Genomic DNA, 25,029 nt, shown 5'->3' with positions numbered 1-25,029 from the left:
AAAAACGAAACGCGCTAATATTAAGAAGTCATCTGGACTCCAATCACGCCCACTCAGAAAAGGCAGGAGTCTTTGGGAATCTTCTGCAAATCCCATTCAGTGGAGGCGGTTAGGGTGGAGGAGGCCACAGTGGGATGGGATTAAGGTGGGCGGGTGGGCTGCTTCAGTTAGAAAGCAAGTAGGACCTTATGAGGACCATTGGACTGCAAGAGGAGGGGTCTCACTGAGTGCAGAGTTCCTGGAACTAGGAAAAAAAAAGGGCGGGGTGGGCGCGACCCTGTCAGCTTGTGATCTCCACACAGGAAGTTGGGGGGGGGGGGGGGGAGTGAGGGTGGGGGTTGGTTAGCCAAGGAGACGTCCAGGAACGAAGACGAGAAGGGAAAAACAAAGGGTGAGGATCCGGTGAACAAATATTACCATTTATTTAAAAAAAAAAAAAAAAACAGGTCAAAACCAGAAGGCTCACAGAAAGACACTAAAGTTGTCTCATCCAAAAGAAGTGCTTTGACACCATCTTGGTTCTAAGGAACTATGTTGAAATGCGGAGAGGAGATTCACGCGATGTCTGATTGAAAAGGAATGCCTCAATCAAATGGCAGACATACTTGTGAACTTTTTTTAAAAGCTGATTTTCACTGTGGGAGGAATCCGTTCTGAGTCTCACTGACAAGAAAAAAAAAACGTGCAAATATGAAAGAGGTTTATTTTTCTCATTACTTCCCATTTTTGTCCCAGCATCGCATTTTAAGAGCGACTGAAGTATTTCTGGAAGAGGGCTTCAAACGCGTCTCTATCCCCGGCACTTCTTTAACAAGCTATTTTTATCCACTAAAAGGCCAGCCGAGCGTGAACCGCGTCCACGCGTTAACGCCCGGCCGGCTACTAGCTCGGGAGGAGACATGAGTCTTTTCCGAGGTGTGTCGGCCAGTAAATTGGATTGGAGGAGTTGTCAAACGGCAAAAAAAAAAACGAGCTGGAGAATTTGAACTTTGACAACTTGTTCATACTTTTAAAAAGGCAACAAAAAACAAAATCTGAACTATTGTTTTTAAGGCGCTTGCTATTTCCATCAGATTTCTCTGATGTTCAACATATGAACTCCTATTTATCATGCTTTGACTTGGGGGTGGGGTAAAAGCAGTTGTTTTTTCTTTAAGTCTTCATGCAATCAAGAATTTGAGATATGAATGTGCTTCGGACAAGCCACCACTAGATGGCGACAGCACATTTTGCAACATTTTGCCCCCACCGCTTCCTATTAGTTTACCTGAAGTGCAAGGACCATGTCAGTCGGTGGTGCTGATGAACCACGAAGCACCATTAACACCACAGAAGAAGCACAAAGGTCTCCTATTTGTTTCCCAATGCAATTGAATGACCATCAATTATACACACGTTTACTATTTGCGGTCCAGCCCGCTCATATCACTTAAATATCTACGATCGCGTAAACTGTAGGAACGTCCAAACACTTTTAAAAAGCAACCCAACAAAAAATCCAATCCGTTCAACATGGCGACTTGTTGGTAAATGTTAGCGCCATACGCCACGATAAGCGAGAAGTAAAACGAGTGACGTGAATGGAATGTGTTTTATCAACAGTAGAAAGTAAGAAGCAGAAATGATGTCTATTTGCGTCATGACATTCGGGCACGCGGTTTCAAAATGAACATTCCCGCCTTCGCTAAAACATGCAAACTGAGCTATTGAGAATGTTTCAGAACATAACCCAACCTTAACCCCGATACCGACTGCATGTAAATGTATCTAATGATTAGCAGATTAGCATAGCTCCACTTAAGTGTTATTACATGCTTCTCTTCTTTACAGCGTGAGAGAAAGAGGGCGGGAAACTGAAGTCTAACTGGGTCAGCGCTCTGCTCACTCGCTGTCACTGCAACCCCCCCCACCTCACCCCTGGTCCTCACCATGTGTGCATGCGTGTGTGTGTGTGTGTGTACGTGCATGTGTGTATGTTTTGGTGGGGGGTGGGGGATTGCCTCCTGCAGGATCCACACATATGTGCTCGTAACACGGCTGCCCGCTCCCACGAAACCTCCCCCAAGGCACCCCAGAAAAAAAGGTACACACACACACCTACACACTCAAACGTCGTTGTGGGGACATCCACTTGACATAATGCATTTACGAGCCCCTAACAGTTTGCCTAACCCTGACCTCAACCAAAATCTTACTTAAAACTGTTCTCTAAAAGCAAGTCTTGACCCTCAACCCACTTGTGAGGTCCTCCAAAACAGTCCCGCAAGTGCAAGAGGTCCCCACAAAGACAGTAAAACTCAGAATTTGGTCCACACCATGTAGCAAAGAGGAAGGGCGCATACACGTGCACACAAAAACACCACACATCACATCACATTGCAGGGGATTTTTTTTTTTTTGCACAAAGAGCGTGAGTAAGGAGGGTAAAAATACAGTGACCGCACGCTCCTGGTTCATATCAAGTTCACTCCCCCCAAAAAAGTGGCTCTGACACACTGGATTGCATTTAGAAATTAAAAAGGAAAATCATGGGATGAAAATTGAGGTTTGAGTTGCTGGAAGGGGCAAAAACTAAAAGAGGAGACAAAGGCTAATAGTAGGGAGCCCATTTTTACCAAAGAGACTCCGGACATAGAGCGAATATCATTGAGACTGCGAGCAATCGTACGAGGGACAAATCTACCAAAGATGAGAATGAGGCCATTGATACTTGCTCTGGTGTCTTCTTCAAACTGCTCCAAATTCTCTCCTTTGCTGTAACTGCACTATCCCCTCAGTCTCTTCTTGGATAGAATGTGCCATGTTGGCTATGTAGTTTGCAATAGACAGAAACAACAAGCATCACCCGTTGCAATGTTTTAGAGCCAAAAAGATCAGAATCAAGTTGCACACGCTCCACACTGTTGCCCTCGTTCTCCAACAGTTGTCTCCTTCCCAACAGGCACACGCTGAGATGTACTCCTTCAAAGATATGGTAAGTCATGCTAACAACAGCTTTGCCAGTGGTTCTGCAGCAGTACCAATAACTGCTATCGACACTCCAAATTGTCTTCTTTGCTGTACTTAGCCCTCAATCTCTTCTTAGATAATAGGTAAATACAAAGGTACATACAATAAGGTACCGTTTCTTTTGCCTGTTCAATCTTGCGAACATTAGCTAAGCCTTTTGCTGTGTCTTGGTTCGCAGTTTACTGCCCGCGTTTTCCTCTTGGATAAAATGAGTCTCCTTCTGACTGACTGCAACGCCATGGCCGTTATAGTCTTAATAGTTTCATACTATTCTGACAATCGCTTCACCACTGCACGAGTTCGTTTAGCCCGCCAAGGGTACCTTTCGATACAAGAACTGCCTGGTGAGAAACAGACAGATCCATATAGGATTGAGCACCAACAATTGCCATTTACATCAATAAAAAGTGGGGGACTATCTCACTATAGATGAAGCAAGACCATGTGCAGGGACCTTCCTACGGATCTACCCAGATGCGGTGACGGAAATAAAGTTCCTGCGATAAAAGTATATAACATACAAGTACTGGGTAAAACTATTCCTTTCAGTAACTCATGGTAAAGTTCACAAACAGCACAAAAAAAAAATCTGATTGCTGCATCAATTTTGCAGTTTCACAGACCAAAACGCCGACTCCAAAGCGAGGCGAGTTGCCAGACGCGCACACAGAGTGCATAAGAGTGAAACGAAACACCGGGTGTGTCCTCCATCTGGCGTGCGGCGAGGCAGACGAGAGAAGCCGACTGCCTGTTATCACACCACACCCTACTGACGCAAAGCTGGTCGCTACTTCCCCACACACCCTCTTATCCGCACGTACACGCACGCACGTGCTCACACACATACACAAAGTAGACAAAGCATACATCTAGTGCAAACAAACAACGCTTGAGAAGCTTCCGCGGTCACGAGGTTCCTCAAACGTTGCGTTCAAGTACACACATCGAGTGGACGGTGCTGTCGGCAAATTGTGTTGTCAGCAAAAGAGAAAATGAAAGCAGCGCGTTTGAAAACATTACAAATTCTAGGGGAAACTATGAAAACACACAACATTAAACGCATCGTTTAGGATGAGGCGCCTGAATGCACACAGGTGACATAGTGGGAAAGTGGAGACTGTGGAGTATCCTTGTGCACCATTTACAACCACAAGCAAGCTTGTCATAATATTTGTTACTCTATTTAACTCCTGAGTGTTATCGAGACACATTTTTTTTGAAAACAGACTGCGAACAAAATGCAGTAAAAGGGAGACTGTGGAGCATTATAGTACAGTGTGCATAGCAACAGGCTGAGCTAACATTAGCATGTGTACCTTGATCATGTGTATTTACTTCCCAGTTGTTTGGGAGTCAAATCTAATTCCAGAGGGGACTGAGGGTAAAGTGCAGCAAAATTGAGACTGTGAGTACGACACTGAGGCATCCACAAATACACGCTAGGCCAATATTATAATGTGTGCATATTTTGGTCATTTTGCATTTAATTGTTGGAATGAAACTGCTAGTGCACTGTTAGATTTGATCCAAGAAGAGACTGAGGGCAAAGTGGAGAGAAAAGTTTCATACCAAAACGTCCGGAGCAAACACACAGAAACAAGTAAGCTAACATTAGTAGCATTTGTGTATATTCTTTTATTTGTTTATTTTTTTTTGCCATCTGCACTTTAGATCACGGCTTTTGTGGGTGATGGTATGGATCATTCGGGGAGGGGAGGGGGGTCCAAGAAGAGACTAAGGCCTTATAAATTTGCGTGTGCGTACTATAGATCTAAAGAGAGATAGACCAAGAGATGACGAAGAAAAAAAAAACATCCTTCTTATAGATTAAGGAAATGATGCAACTTCTCAACCAATTTATTGGCTCGGTAAAAACTTCCTCAATACAACTTTGTGGAAGTTGTCACATTTGGTAGGAAACTAAGTTACCAATATTAGGCTGGTGTCTCCTGAGGTACAGGAGGTTGATACTGCAGTGTCTTATAATGTTTTGAGTATTGTGCAATGACTGCATCATAATACTACCGTCATTGTTGATAGAAATAGTGGATTTAAACACTAAAGTATTCCTTCGCGCCTGCTCTCGTTCTCTCACTGATAAGAAATGGGGGACTATCCTATTACATCACTTGGAGGTTCTGAGAAGACTCACGTGCCGCGCTCTCTAATTGAGCTGCACACCGTGCTTGCTTCAAGCTGTTTGTCACTTCCAGTTGAAGTTGATTGTGAAGCTGTCACCTCAAACACAGTTGACGTAAATATTGTTTCACCACTAAAATGTTTAACCGGACTTTGAAATGTGTCAAAGAGACACCTGCTAGCTTAATGCTAACATTTCATGTGCAATGCTATCGACAGACTAACTGATATGATGAAAATGTATTTGTTACCGCAAAGGTATATCGAGATACTAGTGTAGCAAAATTATGATACGACCAGTATCTTGATACCACCGGTACAGGTGTCCTGACCTAATACTAATATCATATATTGGTCTGATATGAAAATAAAAATACATATATTTTCCAAGCATTGTTAGATATCCCAGTGCATTTTTAAGCATGACTATTGATATATATTAAGTGTTCATTTTCTTAGCCATATGCCTAAAATGTATTCAAATCTGGTATTTTTATCATTTCAAATATGACTTTTGGCAAGTCGGTCTGGAATGTGACCCCTGTGGGAGGAGGGGAAGGATTACTGCGCATTGATACTATATAGTAGGACATAATAATATCAATATCACGCCCCCAGTCCTTCTAAGAGCACGAGAGTACATCGTAGCAGCACATTCATTTTGGCCCGTGCTTGTGCCGCGCGGCAGGCCGACTACCCGCCGCTCGTTAATTCTCCCTGACAACGTCTCGAGTCGGCGACCCGGGCGCGCCGCCGCCCGCCGCCGCCGCCGACCCTCGGGCTGGCCCTGAAACACACCGCCCATTCCTCACACCACGTCGTCTTACCTCGCGCTTATTTATTTCCACACACTCACACACAGGCAAGCAGCTGGCCAACTAACAAGTCATCCGCTCGGGCCACCTGATACCAAAATACTGAGCCGCTGCGTGAAACGAGCTTCTCCTGTATCGGACTCTCGCCGGGTGACGCCTGAGAAGTTTCCAGAACCTTCTTGCCCATTCCACACTGCGCACACTATCAAAAAGCATGGGGTGCATAATACCTAGCACAAATATTTGAGGCAATTGGGCTTTTGGCTGACTTTATAGGATGGCTTTAAAATGGACTTTAGATGTAGTCAATAACACTTTAAAAAAAAAAAAAACTATTAGCAGTGTTTGCGTTTTAATGCCATGTAAATGAGCGCAATAACCTGTATTGGCTCATATTAATTTTTTTCTTATAAAAAACAAATTACTACTACGTACTTAGAAATATATATTTTTTGTGCAAGCTCTAACCACACAGAATCAGGGTTCATTTTGATACAAAAGTGCCTTCAGGATCTGGACTGAATAAGAAAAAAAACCAAAAAGTTATATTGTTCAACAAACTCTGTGCAGTACATCAAAAGTATGACTTTTTACGTCATATGTATTACATGTTAAATGTGCAAAGGTTTTTAATTATGCAGCTGTTTTCAGGATGTGACTAAGTACACATGTAAAGTTTGGTATTATTTTCGTCACTTCAGACAAAGATATTGTGAAACCATATAGTATTTCAAGTCAAGATTATTTCCGCTGTTGTCCCGTCTTGAGATGCGATAGGCCAAATCTGTAGTCAATCAGATAAACGTGGGGCAAAACTATGAACTCTGTAAATGTTCAAAAAAGGGACAAATTTCTACATTCAAACAATCTGTTTACTTTCTGAATATCTTAGCATATGGCTGCAATGGACTTTTCCGTATATTTCAGGGTGTGTCGTGTGCATACCAATGTTCATAGATCTAGAAGCATTTTATTTAAAAAAAAAAAAAAATCATGCAATATTTAATTGCATATCGATGATTATGCCTGGCTTGATGTGCAGTTTCGTGAGTTTCCGTGCATGTTAAGACCATCGTAATTAGTAGTGTTTCCCGGATCAACTTGTTGCCACGGTAACAGCCTTTTACGAAAACTTACAAACTTTGGTTTGACATCATTAAGGCCGAACAGCCTTTTCAAGCAAATACAAAGTAGATCTGGGATGATTGTTTTTGTCCTAGGTCAAATGTATCAAAATTGCTTTTTATTTTTCTACCCTTGGCCATTTTGTTTTCAATATTTCTGACAACTACTCTGTATATATTTTTTTTTCACAAGGTCCAATGAGTGTGCAAAATATGGTGAGTTTTCATGCATTTTTAGTTCCCCAAAAGTCAAATTCTTTTTGGAATAAATAAAAATCATAGCAATAGTAGAAGTCATAATAATAATAATAATAAAAAGGGATCTCACTTGGGCCAGAATAATAATAGTTTTTACAAAAGAATAGTGACCTTGCAGCAGTCGTTGCTCAGGCCCATATAATAATAATTAAAAAAAAATCTTCAAAAAGAATCTGGGTCTCAAAGCAGATCGGGTCTTGAAATCAGACACGGGTATCAGAGCACTGTTTTTAAGTCGTTTTTTTTTTTTTTTTTTATCTAAAAATGATTTCCCCTGGTTAGTAGATACATCGCCCAAAAAATATTCATCATGCAGTTCATCTTTGAGAAAATGTTGAGAAGCATTGCACTCGAGAATGTCAGGGTGTGCTGTTGAGGCAAGAAATGTGCTGAAGGTGAGTGTGGGCTGTTAAAGTGTGCCGGCCTTTGCCTTAAACTCAGGCAATGTCCCACCTCTCATACAACCTTTGCATGATGGAACATTGCCAGTTATTATCTTTTACACAGAAATTACACCAAAATAGAGGCATAACAAGAGATCTGCTACCCCCCCCCCCCCCCCCCCCTTCTTTTCACACAGTAGCCGCCCAGGAAAAGTGTGTGCCTTCACATAGAGATACGTCATTACAACAGCACCCCCCCCTTCAGACCTGCAATGTCAGAGTGACAAACGTTCATGAGATGTGAGGATGATGGACACACACACACGCACACTCAAACAAACTCAGGAGTGTGATCAAACTTTGTTCAGCTCTGTTAACGATTGACAAAGGTGCGCATCATCCTAGCCCCATTTGGTCACAGACATACTGTACATGCGCAACAAAGTTAGGACTGATAAGCAAAACCAAAACATCACTTTTGAAATCAAATAAAAACGACAATGCTAAATGCTTAAAAATTGTAACTCAAACTACATTTCATGCTTATAAATCTAACAAAAATCAACTAATTATCCAGAAAACGTCCGCTGTTATCATATTTGCCGATGGGCAGTGAACATGAGGTTCCATGGTTCATTTTAAATGTATCAACTCTGGTATTGCTGTACATCGTACAAGAACTGTAGTTTATTACACAAAACTGATTAGCTTTTTATATAGCACATGACGAGCACACAATATTTCCAAACTAAAACTAACACTAAAACAAATGAAAGCTAAAAAAGTTTTAAAACTAAAATGAACAATAATAAAAAAAAAAAATCCAATATTAGCCAGATGCATGCACAGTTTGTAAAACAGATTTCGGGAAAACACTGGCATAAACTCTGCGCTTTCCAGGATTCCAAACAATGCTCTTGATAAATATGGGAAATTCCAGCCCTCCGATAAAAGTCATCTCATATCACACAACGTGACACTAACGCTGCTCTCCATTCCCAACCCCAATTCAGGCATTTCAGTCACCGCATAATGGAGAGAAAGTGGATATTTCCTATTACCCCGCATTTTTGAATGCTGTTTTGGCCTTCAGCTAGACAAGAACATTTCATTTTGCAGCTTTCGAAAGGACCATATACAGCAAGTGTCAATTGAAGTCCCACAAACACACAAAAACATGAATTAAATATAATTTTCACAAAAAAGGTGATTAATAACAAGGCTCCTAATATTACTAGTACAGTATTATGGTATCCATCACAGGACAAACATTGGACTGGTTGTGAGTCACTGGAGTCAAACATAAATAGTCATAATATTAAGTCACTGAGTCAAACTGGTCGCATGTCGATCAGGACAGACAAATAGACTGACTAAGGAGTGGCGACCAGTCAATCACTGGCCACATACTGATAACCTTGATAGATTGTTTGGCATTTAAAGTCAGTGCCACAATTTTCTCATTGCCAAATAAATAAAACGTATTCCCCTGCAAGGCAACTCATATTCCCCACAAAATAGATTGACTTTGTAGCCTTCTAACCTTCATCAACAAAGGCGGCCGGAAGTGCACCTGGCTCTTCTTCCGTGCGCATGCGCGGGGTGGGTTTAAAAAAAAAAAAGGTGGTGGCCCTTTAAAAACTAAGATGGTGTCCTGCGATGCTGCGGATCGTGCCTACCGTTACCACCCTTTACCCGTTTTCGCCCACAACTCCCCTCGTCAACGTTATTAAAGAGTCGCGCCGCATTGACAACGTCACAATGTGTCGAATAGAACGTGCACTTACTTTCTTGTAGCGGCTCTCCGTGTGCATCGCGTGGAGGGGCGGGGGTTGGAGGAGGAGGAGGAGGGGGGGGTCGGGTGTGTATAGCTGTTATGTGGGGAAAGGGGAGAAAGGGGGGCTTATGGGAGAGGACAAGGAGGAGGAAGGGGGCGGTGTGCTATGGGTATTCGCGAGATAGCAGCACGGTGGTGCCTGCCTCTTCTGTTCAGTTCATGTCCACGGCGGCGTTGTCTTTGCGACCCCCCCACCCCCCAAAAAAAAATAAAAATAAAAATAGAATAAATCAGCCAAGCGTTGCGCTTCTGGTTCTTGCCGTTCGCCGCCGTGCATTGAAGGGCTGGGCTCTCTCTCTCTGCCTGTTCCTCCTCCGCCTCTCCCTGCTTGTGACCCCACCCTGCGTCCCCACCCCTCATCTCTGTCACTCACTTGCTGCGCAGAAGAGAGCCCTTTGCGGTGGAGCCCGAGCCGAGGCGCTGCAGAAGGAGCGCTGCATGTTGTGCACGGAGGAACATGCACGGGCGAATTTGAAAATGCATTGAAAGTGCATCCACGTCCCCGCGCCCCAACCCCCTTATTCATTCGCCATGCCGCTATCATGCGTGGAGAGCGCCCATGTCACCTTACTGACGTCATCCAGAAGGCAAATTGAGGACACTCCAGCAGGGCGGGGAGGGCTTTGGTCTCCCTGCGCGCGCTTGTGCAGAGGCATTGGAGCATCAGATACATATGACACCGTCCGTACACAAGTTTGAAATGGAGCCAACGCGGCGATCTAGTGGAACTGACAAGTGTCATAGCAGCAAAAAAACACCTTATGCTGTAGGATTAAATCTATAAAATGTCGTTATAAACGTAGCCGACAATGACCCACTGCAATATATGTATGCACTTTTAAATAGTACAGCATAACAAAATCTACATATTAGACACTCTCCCCAGGCTAAATGCTCGTTTAAACGTTTAACAACATTTCCCACGACGCCGCACACCGGAAACGGCAGCCCAACGCAGAAGTACGCGGGGTAAAGCTGCTTTTGTGGTTCACGGCTATCGTCATACCCCAATTTTAAGCCGAATTCCTATATATAGTTCCATTTTACATATTGGTTAGATTTGACATATAAGTGCATTGTCTTTGCATTTTAGCACGAAGTAGCAGCAAGAAGCCGGCAAGCGACAGCAACTGCAAGACAGAACGTTCACATTTCCCATAATGCAACTCGTCTGAAGTGGATCCCAACGCGGAAGTATGCAAAGGTAAACAAACACCGTTGTCTTTTTTTCCCCGCCACTTTGGCGACTTTCTGTTGTTACCAATCAATGATACCCAATCTCGAACTACAAATACAGTCGATTAGTTACAATTTATTTGGTTTGCATGGTTAGTTTTCCGCTTCGGTAATTATGTGAAGGAGAGGAATACGTTTATCGGCTAGCATTAGCCTTTCGGGCACTACTGGACATGAATAGCATGAGAAAGTGAATCGTTAGCTACGTTAACGTGATGGTAATTTATTTCACGGTTCACAATATCCGAATTTTAAACGTTGATTATCAAATAATGTCGCTAACGTTGGCGTATGAGACCAAGGAATGGTGTGTAATTATTGCTTTTTTTCTTTTGTTATCCCATTGTATTTTTTAAAATTTAGATTAATTCTTACAGTTTTAATGATTTCCCTTTATTAATTTCTTGATTCATGTTTGTTTTAAGTCTTCCAAGAATGGCCTGGGGCATTTTTGAATTCAACCAGGCATTTATTCGCTGCATTAACACATTTTATCGGTGTAGAAATAATGACATTTTTAAATTAATTGTTGTTAAATAAAATAAATGGATGCATTTGTTTGTTGTGTTTGAAGAGTGAGTCGACGATCGCGAGAGGATGGCCCACTGCTGGAAGAGCAGGAGACGGAAGGACAGCGGCAACTTCACGGCCTCCTGCTGCAGCAACTCCATACCCAGGTTGACGTTGAAAGGTGACAACACGCCATTTACCTCAATCAGCTTCCATTCAAGGAGCCCAGAAAAATCAAGTGGGCCTGTGTTCAGAGCAGCAAGTTCTGGTGTTCTGTCACAATCACGCACGTTTTCAAATTTACTGTTTTTTTTCTCTTGCTTGTTTTCACAAGTGTGTAACAGTAGTTCCGAATGTTCATAATTATGATCCGTTCAATTAATAACTGTTATGCGGTACGTATTGTGTGGTTTAGATGTGTAGCCAAAAAGAGAAGCTTCGCCCCGGCGGCGCTGTACCGACCATTTGGCGAGCAGGCGTCTGGCGTGCGGAGCCTGTCTCAGTTTCAGGCGCTCCAAGAAGATGAGCGGGAGCTGGCCAGCCTCCGAGAACTGGGCCTCACTGACCCCGAGATCCAACTGTGGCAGAACAGAGATGCTCCGGAAGTACCAGAACAGGTAGAATCCAGTCTTTCACTGGAAGGTTTTTAAATCGGTCTTGGATGCGGTCTTGGTTTCTGATGAATTTCCTTGAGAGTTGCTGGGATTTATTTGCAGCCCTGTTTTTCTTCCAGTGTCACGGCGTTTGCCCGGCTCCTGGCATCAAGCGGCAGCGCCTCCAAGCCATTGAGGACAAAATCACAGCCCGGGAGGAGCTCCTAGCGCAGCCTCAGCGCTTCGCCGCCAGCCGGCCGCTGTCCCGCCGCGAGATGGAGATTGAGCAGGCGCTCTTCCAGGGCAGTGACCGCCAAGGTTTCCTTACCGCGCTCTACCATCGAGGTAAGGAAATGATGAATAAAATGAGTCAAAAACATTCAACCAGTAAAATGTTGGTGCCCTGGCAGCTGCAACTGTTTAAGTGTGCAGCTGCATTTGAACAGATTTGGCATTTAACCATCATCCATGTGTGAATCATTGCATCTACAATTTGAGATTATTAGAAATGACCTGACTTCTATTTCATCGAGGAAAAAGGTGTTCTTTTTTTTCTAGTGGTGCTTGACGATTAACATTTGTGTGAATTATAGTAAGACAATTAAGACACTTTTTTTTTATTTGATATGGCATTTATTTTGTTCAACTAGATACAACTGTTTGAGGAAATGATTGAAGCACAAAGAAATATGAAAAAACTTTCATCTCGTCTAGATGAAAATAACCAAGATGGCCCACAGGGGGCGACATCCACAGATCCAATAGACTCCCTCTACAGAGATCTTCTCAGCAAGTCCCCGCAAGGCACAGAAGATGCCGGAACATCATGTCTTTCTACATCTATAGCATCACATGACTTGCTACATGAAGGCGACAACCAATCAGAGGAAGGCTCACTAGAATCACCAAAGCCCCACAGCGCTCCCCCGCTGAAGATGAGCCGGCCGATCGGCAGCCTGCGTGGGACAGACGGGGCTGGGCCAGGCCAGCCCCTGACCGTCACGGGGCAGGTGTCAATTGTGACGGAGCAGGAAATTCAGGAGAACCGTGAAAGCGAGGAGGGGATCCGGAGCATCCCGAGATTCCGCAACTACCAGCCTGGAAAACCATCCAGGGTATGCCCATCAAATTTATTGAAACAAATAAAATATTCCCCTGGTTTTCTGAAGGAAAATCTGTAGTGTTTTTTTTTTTTTTTTAATTTTATTCAGACGTTCGAACAACCCAGGCTAAACATAACTCCTTCATAACAACCCAAAACTCAAGTCGTTTCACCATACTACATACGTTGGTTCCGTTTTGAATACAAATTGTGAGTATGTGGCTCTGCTATTTCCTCCTACTTATTGAGATAATGTCTTGTCAAGGTGGTGTGCGTGAAGAACCTGAGTCCGCAGGCGTCAGTGGCCCAGCTGGTGGCGCTGTTCTCCAGGTTTGAGGGGGCCGGCGATGGATCCCCGCTGCTGTACCGCCTCCTTACAGGGCGCATGAAGGGTCAAGCCTTCGTCACTCTGCCAGGTGAGTACGCACCTGCTGCCTGCCTGCTTTAGAATGTAACATTCAATACAGAGTGGATTTATCCGTCTCTTTTTGTATGGAGACACGGAAACGGCCCGAAAAGCTTTGCAACTGCTCCATGGTTACCGGTTGTTGGGGAAACCTTTGGTGCTGGAGTTTGGACGTGAGCGAAAGGAAGCCCATGACCGCGAAGCGAAAACGTGAAATGTAAGCACAAACTTCTCAGAAATAACTGGGACTGACAGTTTTGCTTTCTTTTCCATTTATTTTTGTTATAGAATTTGATACACTCAGTTTTTTATAGGTTTTATTTATTTATTCATACGCATAGCTAATTCATTATATAAGTATTACATTTTTTCATATCTCTTTTTATCAAACAATTTTCTATTGTTGTGAATTTATTTTTACTTTAAACTGCACATCTAAGATTTTACATGAGTAGCAGATGAATAAAAATACACATACTTAGAATTGGGTTTAATCATCGATTTAAAAAAAAAAACCTCATATGTAAAGGTTTTCCTTGAAAAAAAGGTTGTGATCGTTAGTGGTTAAGAAAAAATATCAATGGACACAATTTTTTCAATTTTTATTCATTCATAAAATATATATTTTTAACGCTATATTTTATTTTAGTTTCCTTTCAATTTTCTCCTGCTGGTCTGTAGCCATTCTGGTTGTTTGGGCTGTGGGGAGGTCTTTGAAATTCTGTTAACTTTTTTAGACACTAGATGGGGTTGTTGTTCGTTTAGGATTCTAAAGTTTAAAATATTCAGCCATGGGATTAGACCCGAGTCTCAATGCGATTAGAAAATGTCTCAATTAGTTCATTATCGGGGTAGAGGGCGGGCTTGTCTTTGTATCCCCCACTGTCCTGGAATTTGTGGAATTTAGATTAGGCTTTCATGATTCCAGATCAAGCTCTCATTACCCAGTGGAGCGCAACCTCAAATAAACAGTAACCACAGCCGGATGAAACCCAAAAGTCTTTTTTTCCTGGGGCTGCTGGATCTCCCCTTTATTAGTTGCCCTGTGCATTAATATACAGTACAAGATTTGTGAAATGACATTTGATCTCCGGCATACTTGGGAGACAGCTTTACCGGCATCCGTTAGCTAGTTGGATGAAAAAACAAAGCGAATCTTTTTTTAATCCGTTGTTTTCATACACCATATACTTTTTCAATTTTAACCTTATGGCTGCTGGAAAAAAAGGAGAGGCATTTTTGAAAATAATCACAAAATCCACATTTTTGTCACATGGTTTATATTTATTTACAGATATGCAGATGTTTTTGTCTAGGTAATACAAGCACATAGGAGCACTCAAGGGAAACATTGAACAAAAAACCCAATACAATTATGGTCTGAAACATCAATCATCATTTGTGATGAAATCACTTATTGCGTGACATCACAGCTCGTGGCATCACACATAGCGGGTGACATCATATGCCGACGCCTCGGGTTTTACGTGGACTCCCGCATAGCTGCCGGCGCCGCCCTGAACCAGCGTCTGGCCCCTGTTCACGCCCATTTGCAGGGCGCCGGGGTTTCGTACCGCCGCCAACGGAATATCGCAGCCGTCGGCCTTGTACGAGTAGCCGCCCCGACGCCCTCCGCATTCGTCCCCCTCGTATAAGGACATCATCAGTAAGCCGCCCCCGAGCATGGAAGTGACGGCCGAGGCCATGCCCAAGTAGAGGCAGGCGCCCGGCACGAATTTCAGTGAGCTTCGCGTGCCGGAGAAGTTCCCGATCAACACGTGGGCCGTCCAAGAGACGGGCACCAGCGTCAGGATGCCGGCCGCGAAGAGGATGCAGCCGCCCAGGCAGGCCGCCCGCCTCTTAAGCGTCGCGTATCTCTCCAGGCAGGTGGTGCATCGCATGCCCGAGACCGAGACGAGCAGGCCCAGGACGGACAGCAGCAGGGAAACTAACATCAGGATCCGGAACAGCTGTAAATCGTAGGACAGCACTAGGATGGACTTGTGCATGGTGCACGCCGTGGCCGCGTTCAGCCCGTGGACGCATTCCATCCACAAGCCCTTTGTGATGTCCATGGCCGTCAGAGCGCTCAAGTCGATGTCCACCGAGACCTCCCAGAAGGGGAGCACCGTGGTCACCAGGCTGCCCAGTTGGCCCATCAGGCCCAGGAAGAAGCCCAAAATCTCCAGACCCTTGGAGGCCATGGTGAGCCGACAATCCTGAGACACCGGAACGCATGAAAAGTCACAACGGCGTCCGGCTCGCCTATCGGATGCTAAGAATGCTGCGTCAATCCATATTCACCGTGGAAATCCAACTTTTGGCAGCTTTTAACCTTATTGCGATGTTCATTTCTCACCCCGGGCATCCCCAAAGTCTTATTTTCCTATCGGCATTGACCCCATAGCGCTTATACCGGAGTAAAGGCAAAAAGTTGGAGGAACGGGTGGCTTCACTTTGTTTCAGCGTCAGCATAACTGTTTTGGACTTCTCCGTCCACTCTGCCGCCAACTCCCCTTACTTCGCGATACGTCCTGACTTTTGTTGTTTCGGGGAAACGCCAAGGGGGTGTGGCAGCCACACGCCGAGGTGTGCGGCTTCGTTCAATGAGACGTTTCAACCAAAATAACTATTCAAAAAAATGGACTGTCCGCTACATCAAAGGTGGAAAGCTTACAATTCCCTGATTGGCCTCGCCACTGTTGCGGTTAACTTTCAGTACAACCGAGTAACGTAGTAATAGCAGCAAACGAGCTAGCATTTTCTTTGCTACCAAATTGGTCCAAGCGTTCTATTTTTTGCAAATACTCCATAGGTGTTGTGGCTAACGTGTTATTGCAAGCAAATCCGTTGTCGACCTTCCAACTTATTCTCATAGTAGCCAATAAGCTTGTGGGTTCTTGGTATTAAGTTAGCAACTAACTAGTTCCGATATAACCAGTGGTTACGAGCTCACTCGTCGGTGACTGGATGTGACGTTCCCAAAACGGACAACGATTTAATTAGGTAGTTATCCACCATAGGTTACGTAATCTAGCCTTTGAATAGATCCTAGCTAACTTCCTTAGCTAGCATTTATCAACTCGCTATGCATTGTTTTATTTCATTTTAAAAATGTAGGTAATAGCTAACTTGCCTTCGCTAGCATTTATCGGCTCACTTGTGTGTGTTTTATTTCTGGTTCTTTTGCTAAAAAATTGCATCATTAATGACATGTGTTAGGTATGCATTACAGTTTACAAAGGAGTCAATAACACAAATTAACAATAAGTTGCTCCTTGAGCCAAATAATTTGCTATTATATTAAAAAAAAAAAGGATGAACCGTCAGGGCATGAAAAAGTATTAAAGTTGATTCACTGACGAGTGCAAAAATGCTTTTAAACCTTTGTGGAAACACATTTAACTACTGGACCACAGAATGTAGTTTTTAAAAATAATACTTACACTTGACGAAACCTTGTCCCAAAAAAGAAAACAAAAACTATCCTAATGAACTGCAGAAGGTTGCGGTCAAAACAAATGTCTGCTTTGCAACTGGGCACCGTTGTTATGTGAGGCGTTTATATGATGTCTTTATTAGGTCATCGTCATACCACTTTGATATTTGGTATGTATTCTTTATTTCACTTTGGGGTTCGCTATGACTCAGAAATACTTGCTTTAAAAAAAAAAAAAACTAAAAATTGACAACTATGCTCTGTGTTGACAGTGAAAAGTTATTTAGTGATCTGTCATTTTCTCACCTCAGCTGTTTTTTGTTTTTTTTTTTTGAATGATTTGAGTTTTTATTTAGTACCACGTCCAGCACTCTGCATCAGTGTGTTTTGGTGAAGCTAGAGCTGAGCGGAAAGGCTTCGTTTTCAATTTTCCGGTTAATCTGTCAGCTGTGGCTCATGATTGAGAGAACACGACAGAGAACAAGAGGGCGAGGAGCGAGTGTAGAACTGCTGCTCCTCTTCGTTGGAAAGGAGCCTTTATTAACACTAACTAGCTTTTCTAAATGTGCAAAACAAATTAGTGTCATTTCTACAATCATTTAGGAATGAATAAAGACAATTTCTCATCTAAACACCGCTGAATAAAGCATTCAACTTTCGACAGTTTGTTTGATGTTTGATTGTGTCGCATAATTGAGCCTCTAGTGGTTTTGGTTCCAAACATGGAGATGAAATTCCATTCTTGTTCAATGCACGTGTGGAGCTAGCTCAGGGGTGTCAAATTTTGAGCCCGCGGGCCGGTTCTGGCCCGCAAACGGGTTGAATCCGCCTTGTGAGAGGGTTTTGTCTAATAAACGAAAGAAGAACTTAAAGGAACCCTTACATCCCGCGTCCTCCATAGCTCACAAAGATAATTGCTGTTTGTCAATCGCAAGAACGCGGTGTCCGTACGAATGATACGCAACAAACAAAGGCCTCTTAATCCTCACAAGAACGCAGTGCCCGTACAAATGATACACAAAGAAAAACACGAATCCTTTTACGCCATTAAATGATGCAGAAATTGTTTAAGCTAACAGGCATGAACAAAACGGCTAGCATTTCTCTCGACATACTCAGTTGCTCTCACAAACTTAGTGAAGTGCCTCAAGAGGATTTATAGTAAATGTATAGCTCTGGTAAATGCATGTTTTAGGATTGTACCACATAAAGATTGTGTTCCGCCACGATAATGATGACAAAAGCTTACAAGAGAGGCTTTATTGCCATTACTGTGATTAACTCATTCACTGCCATTGACCAGCACAGATTTCCATTTTTCCTGCAATGGCAGCAAGAGTTGCTGCATGATTAACTCCCTGTCAATGGAAAATTCTCGCCAACTCGTTTTTTTTTTTTTTCCGTTTCGGTTGTCGAACTGATAGAGAGATGGTAAATAAGCACTCTCGAGGCTTGCCACAGCTCAATCAATCAATCAATCAAATTTTATTTATATAGCCCTAAATCACCGAAGTCTCAAAGGGCTTCACAGAATGAAAAGAGGTCATACAGAGACATCTTTTCAATGTAAGGTACACAACAGCATCCCCTGTCAAAGCTCCCAGAAGGGGAAGGAAAAACTCAAAAACCCCAATTTCCCAAGCTCCATGATGTTGTTCCTCATTTTGGAGGTCAAACCAGACTTTTTGTTTCTGCTGTTTTTATTTGGCCTGCTCCCATGCGCCTCACGTCACTTTTTATTGGCTGCATTTTGTCTCACAAGTAAGTCCTCATGACTTAAAAAAATGGAATATTGAGTGATAAAAATCAGGACAAAAACTGGCGTTAAATTAGGAAATCTTATTCTATTTTTTTTTCTAGGCGTTTTTGATGCACTTGGTTATTTTTTTCTGTTTTAGACTAAGCTGTAACCTGTATAAACAGTACAAATAACAGTTTTTGAAAGTTGATTTATATTGCTTTTTTGTGAATGTTAAAAAGGATACAGGTTTAGGTATACTTACACAATTTTTATAGATAATCTTATTTATCATAAGCGTGTCCGGGGGGGGGGTCTCCTCCTAGAGGGGGCTTGGCACTTTATAATTGAGTTGCAAGACTGTGAGTGACTTTGTAAACATGAGCCTTGATGTTAGTTTAGTTATCACACGTTCAGTATTGATCCCTTTGGAAGTGTGTTGGTTTGTTTTACTCTGCTGTTTGCAGGTCAGTTGCTGCTCCAAAATGGACTTTAATGTGTACTTTATATTTGTAGAGCAGCTCAGGGAGATACATGAACTTGGCCTCACAATAGTCACATGACTGACATTTTGTGTGGATGACCTCAAAAGTGTCTTATGTGAGCGGCTGCGTAACGTTAGCATTTTGCTTAGCAAGCTATGGCAACAGCGTCTTTAGTAGCGTGACTTTGAAGATTTTTGTTGCTATGCGAGTGGCCAACAGATTTGAACTCATCCCGTCATAACAAGAACAAGATTCTCTGAACAATCTTCAAACAGAGCAAAATTCATTTCATTGCAAAAAAAGTCAGTCTGGAACGTCAGTACATTCCATGCGTTCTGCGGTATCCTCCCGTGACATCACACGTATCCTGTGACATCATATCCTGCTCCAATGGGTTTTACGTGGACTCCCCCGGAGCTCCCACTACCGCTGGCAACCAACGTATGCCCCTTACTATTCACATTGATGCCTCCCATTTGCAGGGCGGTGGGATTGCGCGTCACCGGCGCGCCCCCTCCGCCCGCCGGGTACGGATATCCCCCCGCCCCATGCCGCCTCCCCTGGCGTCCTCCATCCTCGCGTCCCTCACAAAAAGACGCGGCCAGGATGGCGCCCCCCAGCATAGAGAGCACAGCTGAGACTATGCCCAGGTAGAGGCAATCGCCGAGCTCAAACTTGAGAGTGGCGGGTACGCTCGGATCGTAGAAGTTGCGAATGACGTTGTTGGTAGTCCAGGAGACGGGCACCAGCGTCATGAAGCCGGCCATGATGAAGAAGCAGCCGCCCGCACCCGCTACCTTTTTCTTGTGCTCTCCCGAGCCCTCCAGGCAAACGGTGCACTGCATGCCCAGAACGGCCACGACCAAGCCCAAGGCGGACAGCACCAGAGAGATGACCATGAGGGCTCGGGACGCCTGGAGGTCAGAGGACAAAGCCAGAATGGAATTGTACGTGTCGCACTGGAAGGTCCCGGTGCTCTGATGGACGCACGCCATCCACAGGCCTTTCATGTTGCCCGAGGCGGTTACGATGTTGGCGCCGACGTGCGCCGTATACTCCCAGAAGGGAAGCGCCGTAGACACCAGGCTCCCCAGGAGGCCCAGCAGGCCCAGGAAGAAGCCCGCCAGCTCCAGAGCCGCAGACGCCATGGCGAGCCGACGCTCCTGGGCAGTGACAGGAACAAGTGGAAAGTGACAAGAGTTGGCTGACGATATCCCAAAATTGCCAACTTGAATTTCAGTGAGTCGAGACCAATCAATCATTGAGCAAGAATTTTGAACCCTCAAACGGTAGCCCGTTAGTTGCTCGTTACTCACAACTATGTACACTACTTATTATTGGGAACTGACTACCTAGAGGTAAATGAGTTAAAGCTTTGTCTCCTGATAGCTTTTATTTAGTGACTACTCAACAGTGTCTAACTAGCTAACAAGAGTTTTGTGACCAAATATCGTATTGAGTGCATAATAGTCAAGGATAGCTTAGCAATTAGCTACCAATTAACATATATATAAAATTAGCTAATTGGCAAATAACGACAGTTTTTGGCATAGTTACGCAGATTTGCCACTTTGAGGTATTCATATTTCATTGTTCTTTTACCTCATCTTCATGAAATGTTACTTAAAGTGACACTGTGTAAAATGTGGTGCCATCTTTTGGTGAACTAAGGAAATGCAATCATTTGCATGGTGTCCCACAAGTTCTTCTTCCGGTATCTGTAGCAGATGGTGCATGACCTATTTAGTATAATTAACAATTACTTGACCTACGATCATGTATAAAAAAAAAAAATTGTATGTCAAACTAACTTTACATTGCATAGTACTGCTGGTTTTTAAAATGAAAGCTTTTTTGTTCACCCCCAGATGGGCACTAAAGCCCTAATTCCACTGCGGGGGGATGTTGCAAGTGTTTTACAAAGGTCGCAATTGCATTTACAGGTCAACCATTGCCAAACGTTCGCCAGCGCTTTCAATGTATGTTCTGATCGCGAGGACATTTTGAACATGGCCCAAATTTGTTCACAAGTTAAGTAAAAAAGGTACGTGACAAGACCACTCATTACAGGCAAAATCTGGTGAACTTTTGGTCAAAGTTTGAGATCTTGAACGAACCCTAACGAGATTAAAATAGCCGCCACCTTTGCTGACCACGTTCGCCCTTCAGTGAGACAGGAGCTTTAATTCTACACTTAAGAGAAAAAAAAACGCTAAGACACCACTGCTTAGTTTACTTGTGCCTTATTATGACTCATTTCGCAATTCCTAACTTGACATTTGAATTCAATTGTACCTTTTGTCTCGATTGTTGCTAGGTAGGCTGTGGTAAAGTGGGAAAAAAAAAGACTTACTTTGCACGCTGCGTGATATTGTTGCTGCTCCTTTTTCCAGTCGAAAAATCAAACTTTCTCTGTCCACTTCAACATATTTGTGACTTTACAACACTTCACTTTTGAAGACTTTTGATGCATTTTTGGAAGCAGGTGGATTTGCAAGGCAAAACAATGGATGTGTGTGTGTGAGTGTAGATGTGCGTGTGTGTGTGAGTAACATCCTCAGCAGATGCTGGGCGTCGCCATCCCGGCCGTCACCTCCTGTCAAACACAGGCGACAGTTAATCATTCTCTCATTGGTGAAACAAAACAACCTTTGCCATCCTTTTCCCGTTCCCCGTACAGTATTCCCGCCCTCGTGCATCGCCCTAATGGGATTAGAAAAAAGAGGCGGAATAATCCCGGAGCGCTGGCGAGTGCTACATCCACTGGACTCACACACTGGGACCTTTATTGAAAATCGGAACAGGGACCTTATTATCCGGAAATGTTGCAATTGTTCGGGGGGGATTTTTGTCTAATTATTTCTCACAAAACAAGATTCGTAGACGTCATTAAGTATAAAGAAAATAGTCTGTTTGAAATTCAAACTCATTCAAATGAAAACTATGATGTAGTAACTATTTTAAATGACACTTTCTCTTTGAAAACAACACAATCAAAATGTATATTTAAATATCCTACTAAAAAAATAAGACCCACAACTTTTTTTTCTCCTCTAACGTGGGAAGATATGCTTCAGAATTATTGCTTCCATTCAATGAATTGTGCCGCTCCTTCTGGTGTGACCGCCTCAGCCACCAAGGGGCAGTATAACAGTCCTGCACAACACCATATAGAAAAAAACAGGCTGGCCAACTCGCTGGGAAAACGCCATCTTGCAGCCCAAACCTGTGGAACGCACACGATGCAGCAGTACATGACGCTTTCGGCCAATTATTTTTTATAGCTGCAGGACACTGGTCATGCAGATCAAAAAAGTGAGTCACCACCCAGGGGTTCAGTTAGCTGGTTTCTTTGGAAAATCAAATCTAATTACTATGCTGTTATTGAGCCCCCCTTTTCCTAGCTGCTAAGTTGAATTTACTTTGTTATGTTGAATATTACTGTGGCAAAAGGTCAATGTTAGCCTAACTTTGCTTTAGTAAGCATTGGTCAAGACTAACATGCTGAGGTTGCATTAAGGTTACTTTCTAAGGCATTTCTAGAATTCAAACAAACTTTTGTCCAAGCACTTCTGGTTTGCATGTCAATATGGAGCTCTGTATGCTTTAATCTTTCATCTAGCTGTGGTAGCTAACTGGACAGCTACCAGCTAACTAGTTAACAAAGCTACCAACAGTATACTGTACCATCTATACAACCAGCTTGTTTTCATACTGTTGCTGACCTCTAGCAGACACTCTGGGGAACTGCACCTTAAAAAGACTAATGGTGAAGGGATCCAAAATGTTTCCTTTTGATTTCTTTCATGCATATGTTGACATAGATCAGTATGATGAAAGTAATTCATAAATATATGTCAGAAGTTAAGTATGGATGGATGGATTTTCGGACGAATGGGATGCGTTAATAAAAAACTACCGGGTGAAAAAATGTCCCCGGTGTTAGACATGACGTTTTTTGATAGTATGCATTCTGGTTTTGCGCTTGCGCTAAGGCTTATTCCGTGCTTTTAGCACCGCCTCTGGCGGTCTTGGAGGACCAAATAGAATTTACACTGAGCAGGGAATTGACCAATCACAGCACTTCATGGTTCCATTGCCCAATCAGGTGTTTTAAATCTCGCCGGCCCGGAAGCGCGGAATGCAATGCACGGGTTCATATTTCATGCAATTTATGAAAAACTAAATATGAGAACAAACCTCACTTTACGTGAATGTTTCTTTTAAATGCTGGCAGCAACCAAGAGGTGACACAAAATTTTAACAAATTTGCACACCAAACGCAAATCAGAATGTCATATACTGTGTGTGTGTGTGTGTGTGTGTATATATATATATATATATATATATATATATATATATATATATATATATATATATATATATATATATATATATATATATATATATATATATATATATATATATATATATGAAAATGAATCCAAACGCTGTAAGCGTAAAGTTGTAATTTTCTCACATTAGCCAAAAAATGTGGATTTATGTCACCGTGTTCAATTTGCTCATTATTATATTCATGCCGAATTCCGTGGCGGATGCAAATGAATCCAAACGTGCAGGTGTAAGGTGGTGATTTTGCGTATACTACTCGAAAAAATGATTTCGAATTTTAATCACTACGTTTTCAAAGGGAGTGCGTCACTAGCAGGAAGAGAATGAGGGGAGGGGGGGGGGGGGGTGATAGGCTGTAGTCTTCCCATCCGTCCCCCAGGAGGCTCTGCTTCGCCGGCCTCCTTTGTTCCGTATCGCCGGTGTGGGTTGGGAGTCACGGGGAGGCTGCGTTAAACCTCTCAAGGAAAAAAGAAAAAAAACACCGCGGAGAACACAGACAGGAGGGTCACAGGGAAAACGACCCGCGGAGGAAGTCACGTGAAGACGGGTGGCGCCTTTTGGGAAGAGGAAAAAAGAAAGTTGCTTCTGATGCGTTCGCGGTGGCGGGTAAAAAGTCGGACAGACGTAATGCGGGTTGTGAAAAAGATACATCGAACACACAAGGGCGCTTTTAGATGTTCGCTATAGGGAAGCTAAGTGCTAACCGGTCGGACGGATCCACGCGGCGGGCTCTCCTTTTCTGCTACCCTAAGCATCCATATTTGCATCCCCCCCAGCTCAGGGAGTGGCATCCTGCCTTTTCCCTAGAAGGGAATATTCCAAGTGGCTCCTCTTTGTATCTGGACCCCTTGTGACTCAATGTGAGTATTTATTGTGCGCTTCTTTTTTTTCTTTGTTGAATGGGGGCGAAGTGTTTAGTTGTTTTTTTTTTTTATTCGCTGCCGCAGTCTGTCTCACAACAATGGATAAAACTGGATGCATTTTTTGTGGAGGTGCGCATTATCAATCCCGTTTCTATCCACCCTCCTCGGCGCGATCAGGTGCAACTTCAAGATGGTGGGGGTTTTCATTTGCAACAATTAGCAGCATCCTTGACCCATTTGATAGCCCTGCATGTGTCAGCCGTCACCACATGCCACAATATTGGGAACACTGAGGGTGGGGGCGTGATGATGTGCATTTTTTTTTTTTTTTTTGTATGTCTGGCATCCAGAGTGTTTGCCGGAAGAGCGCGTTTGTTATTAGGATGGAAATTTGAGAAGCACTGCAGTGTATCACACTGAGAGGCGTTTGTAGTATTTGGGGGTACCTGACTGGAAGGAATGTGAGAAAATTGCAGATTATAGAGTTTGTGGGAAAATGCGTGCTTTGAAGTGATGGAACAAGCAAGCTGTGTTTTAGCGATTCAGGTGATTTCAACAAAAGCACATAACATAAAAAAGTGCAATCAATTATAATATATGATATTCTACCGATCATTGTAAAGTTGTATTCGGAGAATAAAAGTTATGCCTTAAAAAGGAGAAATAACATTCGAATCTACAAGACTTAAGATTTTTTTTCTTTTTAAGTAGACAGCTACTGTAGCTATTGATAACGATA

At 43.2% G+C, this 25,029-nt stretch overlaps 4 protein-coding genes across 10 annotated transcripts in view; 1 reads left to right on the top strand and 3 right to left on the bottom strand.

Moving 5' to 3' along the window:
• klf8 (Kruppel like factor 8) overlaps positions 1-9,906 on the bottom strand; it is a 29,365-nt gene extending 19,459 nt beyond the window's left edge. The window contains exon 1 of one of the 2 annotated variants that reach the window (XM_088441486.1): positions 9,516-9,906. In XM_088441486.1, coding sequence (XP_088297612.1) covers positions 9,516-9,542 — 27 coding nt within the window. In that variant the 5' untranslated portion in view covers positions 9,543-9,906. Of the gene's footprint in view, positions 1-9,271; positions 9,482-9,515 lie in introns of those variants that run through there. The other variant, XM_088441487.1, reaches the window with a different exon arrangement.
• The window catches only part of rbm41 (RNA binding motif protein 41), a 23,522-nt gene continuing 392 nt past the window's right edge, over positions 1,900-25,029 (top strand). The window contains exons 1-10 of one of the 5 annotated variants that reach the window (XM_088441485.1): positions 1,900-2,083; positions 2,942-2,974; positions 7,926-8,028; positions 10,659-10,769; positions 11,376-11,492; positions 11,727-11,928; positions 12,045-12,249; positions 12,619-13,019; positions 13,272-13,422; positions 13,505-13,629. In XM_088441485.1, coding sequence (XP_088297611.1) covers positions 10,762-10,769; positions 11,376-11,492; positions 11,727-11,928; positions 12,045-12,249; positions 12,619-13,019; positions 13,272-13,422; positions 13,505-13,626 — 1,206 coding nt within the window. In that variant the 5' untranslated portion in view covers positions 1,900-2,083; positions 2,942-2,974; positions 7,926-8,028; positions 10,659-10,761 and the 3' untranslated portion in view covers positions 13,627-13,629. Of the gene's footprint in view, positions 2,084-2,941; positions 2,975-4,396; positions 4,415-4,465; positions 4,610-7,925; positions 8,029-10,268; positions 10,535-10,658; positions 10,770-11,375; positions 11,493-11,726; positions 11,929-12,044; positions 12,250-12,618; positions 13,020-13,271; positions 13,423-13,504; positions 17,511-25,029 lie in introns of those variants that run through there. The other 4 variants (XM_088441481.1, XM_088441482.1, XM_088441484.1 and 1 more) reach the window with 4 other exon arrangements.
• LOC148408287 (claudin-4-like) lies at positions 14,674-16,995 on the bottom strand. The gene is made up of 2 exons (XM_088441493.1): positions 16,859-16,995; positions 14,674-15,631 (listed from the first exon to the last, which is right to left on the bottom strand). The coding sequence occupies exon 2, from the start codon at positions 15,614-15,616 to the stop codon at positions 14,855-14,857; it is 762 nt and encodes a 253-aa protein (XP_088297619.1). The 5' UTR covers positions 15,617-15,631; positions 16,859-16,995; the 3' UTR covers positions 14,674-14,854.
• Positions 17,349-22,878, bottom strand: cldn2 (claudin 2). 2 transcript variants are annotated; one of them, XM_088441492.1, is made up of 3 exons: positions 22,762-22,878; positions 21,428-21,670; positions 17,349-20,237 (listed from the first exon to the last, which is right to left on the bottom strand). In XM_088441492.1, the coding sequence occupies exon 3, from the start codon at positions 20,220-20,222 to the stop codon at positions 19,431-19,433; it is 792 nt and encodes a 263-aa protein (XP_088297618.1). In that variant the 5' UTR covers positions 20,223-20,237; positions 21,428-21,670; positions 22,762-22,878; the 3' UTR covers positions 17,349-19,430. The 2 variants fall into 2 exon arrangements, with proteins under 2 accessions (XP_088297618.1, XP_088297617.1); XM_088441491.1 differs by lacking the exon at positions 22,762-22,878 and having other exon boundaries at positions 21,428-21,728.

The sequence above is a fragment of the Hippichthys cyanospilos genome, chromosome 18 (genome assembly GCF_059441005.1).
Source record: "Hippichthys cyanospilos isolate Australia breed blue-spotted pipefish chromosome 18, RoL_Hcya_1.0, whole genome shotgun sequence".
In the NCBI taxonomy this organism is placed as follows: domain Eukaryota; kingdom Metazoa; phylum Chordata; class Actinopteri; order Syngnathiformes; family Syngnathidae; genus Hippichthys; species Hippichthys cyanospilos.
The sequence above is the reverse complement of the archived record's forward strand: the minus strand, read 5'-3'. Positions and strand labels throughout refer to the sequence as shown.

What these genes read in the sequence shown, in the direction of transcription:
- cldn2 (XM_088441492.1), bottom strand. Translation starts at nt 20,222, where the DNA reads ATGGCGTCTGCGGCTCTGGAGCTGGCGGGCTTCTTCCTGGGCCTGCTG.
- LOC148408287 (XM_088441493.1), bottom strand. Translation starts at nt 15,616, where the DNA reads ATGGCCTCCAAGGGTCTGGAGATTTTGGGCTTCTTCCTGGGCCTGATG.